This window comes from Cicer arietinum, chromosome 6 (assembly GCF_000331145.2).
Source record: "Cicer arietinum cultivar CDC Frontier isolate Library 1 chromosome 6, Cicar.CDCFrontier_v2.0, whole genome shotgun sequence".
NCBI lineage: Eukaryota > Viridiplantae > Streptophyta > Magnoliopsida > Fabales > Fabaceae > Cicer > Cicer arietinum.
This window is the reverse complement of record NC_021165.2, coordinates 22,906,214-22,912,530: the sequence shown is the minus strand read 5'-3', so window position 1 is coordinate 22,912,530 and position 6,317 is coordinate 22,906,214. Positions and strand designations below refer to the sequence as shown.

At 28.1% G+C, this 6,317-nt stretch overlaps 1 protein-coding gene across 1 annotated transcript; it reads left to right on the top strand.

The window, feature by feature from the left end:
* Nucleotides 1-4,739: 4,739 nt before the first annotated feature.
* Nucleotides 4,740-5,662, top strand: LOC101511262 (auxin-induced protein 15A). Its single transcript, XM_004506929.4, has one exon. The coding sequence runs from the start codon at nucleotides 4,953-4,955 to the stop codon at nucleotides 5,253-5,255; it is 303 nt and encodes a 100-aa protein (XP_004506986.1). The 5' UTR covers nucleotides 4,740-4,952; the 3' UTR covers nucleotides 5,256-5,662.
* The last annotated feature ends 655 nt before the right edge of the window (nucleotides 5,663-6,317 follow it).

Sequence of the window (6,317 nt, the reverse complement as noted above, 5' to 3'; positions counted from 1 at the left end):
AAATCTGCAAAACGAAGAACGTTCTCCATATTTCTGAAAATACAAGAACAAATGATCTTCTTTGTTGAAGAAGAAATTACTCTTGGATTTCACAATCATGTTATCAGTATTCTCCAAGGAATATACATGATTCATTTCAACAAAGAATCAATCCAAAATAAAAAGGATAAAAGCTATATCACTCATGATGAATCAAACAAGTTTATTCTCAATATTCAAGAATGATCATTCTCTAGCTTGATTGGAAACAATGAAGAACGTTCTTGAAGTATATGTTTTAGCTGTATATATGAGATATATGCATAAGTGATAGAAGGTCCATGAAATACTGTCGATGATGGATAATATAAAGGCAACAGATCATCATTCTTTGTAAAGCAATAAAACGAAGAATGTTCAGTCAAGAACATTCTTGTTTCAAGACTGATCTTATCCACAAGTTGACACATGACATCTGGACCCTTTCCAACAATCATATGAGTTGTCGTAAGTCTCATTGAAGCCTATAAAAGGAACTTCAAGCTTAAGGAAAAATCAGAGTTTCAAGTGCAAAACAATTCATCACTTACTTACAATCATACTTAAAAGTCTATCACTCACTTACATAGAATCAATTTTGATTTTTCTCATTTGATTCATAGTATCATTCTATTGTATTTCTCTGTCAAAAGAATCAAAACTCAAACAAACATTGAGTTTTTTCAGATTCTGACAAAACACTTTAAATCATAATCGTGTAAACTCAAGACTATAAATTGAAGAGGCAAAACCTACATATAGTATGAAGACCACCTTGAAGCTAACAAGGTTATCTAGTGTGACCAAGATAAGGTCAGATTCGAGAAGAAAAGAGAGGGAAGGCCGAATAAAGAAAGGAAAAGATGAAGGCTGATACATTTGCAAAAGAATCCGAAGAGGATGGAGGGAAAGAAATACCAACAACTTTGGTACAAAAATTCAGCCAAGTAATGGCGGTCCCTAGGAAAGCCTATTCCTCCTGACGAAACAATGCATCCATTTCTCCCGCACAAACTTCATCACCGAAGAATCAAAGGTTGAAACAAAGTTGAACACAAAGAAGATAATGTCTCCAATTCAAAAGCTAGAAACCATCTCAAACACTTGGAACCTGATGCTTCTTTAGAAGCACTACAACTAAAATCATGGTTTTCTTAATTAAAAAAATTATTTGATACTTATGAGAAAATGTGAATACCGATAACTATAGCAAAATTATTCCAAACATAAACTACATAATTAAATATAGGCATAATTGTTTATGCGGTTCCTTAACTTAATTTGATATAACAATTTAATCTTTTATCATTTGTTTTCTTTCGATTTGGTCATTTATTTAATTTTAACAATTTGATCTTTTATATTTTAAAATGTTAACAATATTATCCTTATTTTACAAAATTCATCAAAATTTTCAAACAAACTCATAAAATTAATTAGCATCTTCAATATAATGCAATTTTCATCAAATTTATAACTTAAATATTCAAATAATTTCATATTTTCATTCTTTATATTTTTAAATTTGTGTAATAAAATTAAATAAATGATCAAATTAGAAAGAAAAAATAATAATAATAAATGACTGAAGTGTTATTTAAAATTAAGTTAAGGAACCGCACGAGCAATTGTTCTTTAAATATATAATAAAATAGTGTGACTTCAAATGATTAATTGTTGGATATTATATTTAATAAAACCATCTTATAGTTGTATTTGTAAAATAAAATGTAGTCTTCAATTTTTCAACAAATAAAAAATATTGGTTGGGAAAGACCAAAGACCACATAGAGAAATTTTCGTATTTCACAACTAAAAATAAAATATATTAATTTTTTTTATTTACATTTGAATCCCGGGTGATATTTAGATATTACTTCGTATAGCAAGTTTTCTTTCACATTTCTTATATATATTTGTGTTAATTCTTAATAATATCTATCTTTTTGGACTCTTTCACAAGATGCCGAATCAGGGGTGACCATTGTTCGACGATTTATTAGTTTTCTTTACGTAGTATATATGCGCAAGTGGTTGATTATCCATTAAATTTTAAAGAAAGATTTGTGGACCACATATTGACTAACTTAACCTCTTGCAGTGTAGTGAAATTATATATATGCATAAAAAATTAATGTTGCATGAATTAAATTAATTGAAATAATGTCCAATGCTCCTCCAAGCAGGAATTCGTACTTCACATGCCGTGTTGAAACTTTGAAAGCATATCGTATGCAATCACATGGAAATTAAAGTGCTTTTCATTTTCAAATTTCTACTACAGTGGTTCTATTATTGGACCACTTTATGATTTCAAAGTAGGATGAGGAGTACAATCTATTGATGTCATCACTATTGACTGAAATTAATGTTAATGCCATTGAGCAATCCAATATGATTGCGGTAATTTATTTGGGAAATTTGAAAGAGATAATGTCTCGAGATTATAAAGAATCATATTCGTGCATTATAAATCGGTTTTATAATCTAATATATTAATAGAATAAAAGAGTTAATAAAAAATAAACTCCTCTTATTGCTAAGCCGTTAAGGCAATCTTATATTTCCTATTTTATAAGAAATAACTAAATCTATGAGGACGGAGAGGGTAATTTTATACAACAATATGAGCTACTAGTATCACCAGTATGTTCTTATATTATTCTTGGTCTGTTTAATTTCAGAGGAGAGGAAATAAATTTTAATAAAGGGTTGGAAATGGAAAAGGAGATGGGAAATAGGGATTCTTTGTTTCAAAAGAAGAGAAGATGAAGAAATTAATCAGAAATATTTTTAATGATTTAGGGTTTGAGTCATTAGTGTTACCTAAGATGAGGTAATCTTATTTTAACACTAATGAAGGAGATAAAAGAAATTTTTTATTGTTTTTAGTTTGGTTAATTTACTTTATTTCCCTTTCCTCTAAATCTTTAAAATAAAAAGAGAGTAAAATGAGCTTTAAGAGTACTTTGGCTCTGTCCCCTTCTAAAAATTAAATCATATATAAAACTTAAGAATATTATCTCTCATTATCTCTTCTTTTCTTCATTTACCTTCAATCAAACACACATAATTATAATTAGCAGAAAAAAAAAATACATTGCAGGACTAATGAAGGCAACCAACTAGGGATGACAATTAGACTCAGACCCAGTGGTACCCGCAAAAAACCCACAATGGGTAGGATAAAAACTCGCATAATGGGTATGGACATGGAGACGGTTAATTACCCGCAAAATTAAGCGGGTATAGGTGCGGGTACGTCCTGCACCCGCACTTATATAAATATATTATTTATTTACTTATTATATAATTATTTTCTTTTATATTTTAACATCTATTAATATCATTTGACCACTACAATATTTATAATTGAAAGATAAATGTTTGTAAACTTTTTAAGAATTTGATTATGATAAATAGGTAAATAATTGTAATTTTATAACTAATAGTTATGTCTTATTAATCGTGACTTTATAATTATATTTGCAACTTTGTATTCAATTATCTCAAATAATATTGTCGTATGACTTGCAACTTCATAAAATATAATTATGGATATTTAAATATGTATTGTAACGAGTGTTCATTTGAAATGTTTGAGTTATAAAATATTTTGGTTTATAATATTTTATGATTGAATTTAAGATATTTGAATAATGTTTAAATTTAATCACAACAATATCATTTATTTTATCGATTTTTTAGTTAAAGTGTGGGTAATGGGTATGGATATGGGAACTTAGGCACCCAGATGATAAATGTACGAGTATTAAAGTTGATATCCAAGAAATACGGACATGGGTATAGATATTTTTTTTAAATAGCGGGTATGGGGACGAGTACTATAGTACTCTACCCAGACTCTAACCATTATCATCTCTACAATCAACCTTTTGCCAAATAGAGTAATTATTTGTAGAAATAATGATGATGCTATGCTCCTCGTTATCTTATCATTTCTTTATATTTATATATGACAATTTTGAATTTAAACTTATTTTATATTATGTTATTGAAAATTATTTCATTTTAAAATTATTTACAATAACAATTTCTTTATAATTCAAGTTATTAGTTTTAAAATAAAATTAAACTTTTTTTTATAAATTAGATATTCTTCACGCGTTAATGTGTAAATTAATCCTTTGAATAATATAAATATTATAATAAATGGTAAAAAAATTCTCAAAACTTTTTAATACTATTACATTTCTAATATCAATTTCAAACTCAGAATCATTAGTTAAATTCGACTTTTAAGTTATAAGTTTAATTAAAAGTAAATTTTCAGTAGTTGAATATTATTTAACCCAACATGATATTAGGTTGGATTAAATTACATATACATAAGGATTCCATTTAAAATTTGACTTTGTAATATTTAACCTGAAGCAGTTAATTATATGAATTATCACAACAGAGGTTATAGTGGTGCCAAACAAATGCCAGTAAGGATCACAAGTCTAAATTCAGAGCTCCTTTGAATAAGTAAAGACCAAAACAACAACTTTTCCAATTCATGTTGGCATTTCATATCAAGAACGTGCCAATCATAGATACATAAAATAGGCCAGGTTTTTATTTTCCTTAACAAAAATGCCAAGTTTTTATTTGTTTAAAGCAAGTAGCTTATAACCAATAAGTAGTGTAACTTTCAACAAAGGCCACAATTTTCAATTTGGGCTCCAAAATATAGTGGCCCCTCATGTTTTGGTCTAGATTAGGCATTATCATGTGAACCTACTATACTCCTACACCTGACATGTTCCTAAACATTCTTCATAGTTATCACTTATATCAAACAATATTAATTAATGTTGCTTGACTCCCTATATATACTTTCTAGAGATGACAATTCAATTCAAACACACTTAAGTCTTTCTTTTCCATAAATATCATTTAATATTTTCAAATTGACTCATTTCTACATTATGAAGACAACAAGTAATAGATTTGTGGGGATAGTTCAAGCAAAACAGAAACTTCAAAGAACACTTTCACAAAGAATTAGAATGGCTTCAGCAGTTGCTGATGTACCAAAAGGACATTTGGCAGTGTATGTTGGAAAAGACTATAAGAGGTTTGTAATTCCAATATCTTATTTGAGTCATCCTTTATTCAAAGATTTATTGGATTGGGCTGAACAAGAATTTGGATTCAATCACCCAATGGGAGGTCTCACAATTCCATGCACTGAAGATTATTTCATTTGTCTAACTTCTTCTCTTAATTAATTAGTAGGTAGTTGTTTGTTCAAATGAAGGAAAATGGGTTTCATGAAATTGACCCATTGGATTGGACAAAAATATTTGGTTTTTTATTTATTTATTTAATGCTACCAATTGTTAGATAGGAGCAAATTAATCTGGTCTCTTCAACTCATGATGTACCGGATATTCATCTTAATCTAATAATAACATCCTATATAGTCTTGTGATTACCATATAAATTGGGCAGTATATTAGCTTAACTTTTATGATATTCACTTAACTTATATATATATATATTACGTCTCTCTCTGCAATGCTCATATTGTCTATCTCATAGCACCCACCAATGAAGTTCTCCTTGTTTGGATATCTAAGTGGATCTTACATGTACTATTTTATTAATCAATAAAGTTTCTCTGATTTGTTTATAATTTTTCTATTGATAATACAGAACAAACATCAAATGCTTCTAGAGGTTGATGGAAAGAACATAAATAAAGGATTTAAATTTAACTATATCATTATACTTCAACAAAGTTTATTTATTTTAATATAGTTTATTAAGTGGGACCTTCAATAAATGAAAAGAAATTGTTATTTAATAGACATGCATTCTAAATAGGAATCACACTTTTTTACTCCACAATATTCACAACAAGAAAACAAGCATTTTGTGAGGGCTTTTGCCCTCACAAAGGGGTATAATCAGCCACAAATGTGGCTTTTGTGAGGGTTTTTGGCAGCCACAAAGAAGCTGGTCACAAAATTTTGTGAGGGCTTTTGCAGCCACAAAGTGCCAGAAACAGGTTGACATTTGTGAGGGCTTTTGCAGCCACAAAAAACAGGCATTTGTGAGGGCTTTTGCAGCCACAAAAGTCCCCCTTTGTGAGGGCTTAGGCCGCCACAAATGACCTCCAGATTAAAAAAATAAACTAATCTGAATATAATTAAAAATTAAAATTAAATTTAAAATAAAATATTTAAATTATAATTAAAGATTAATTTAAATTACAAATAAAAAAAATTAAAATTAAAATTAAATTAAAATTTAAATAAAATTAAAATTAAATATTAAAATAAAAATAA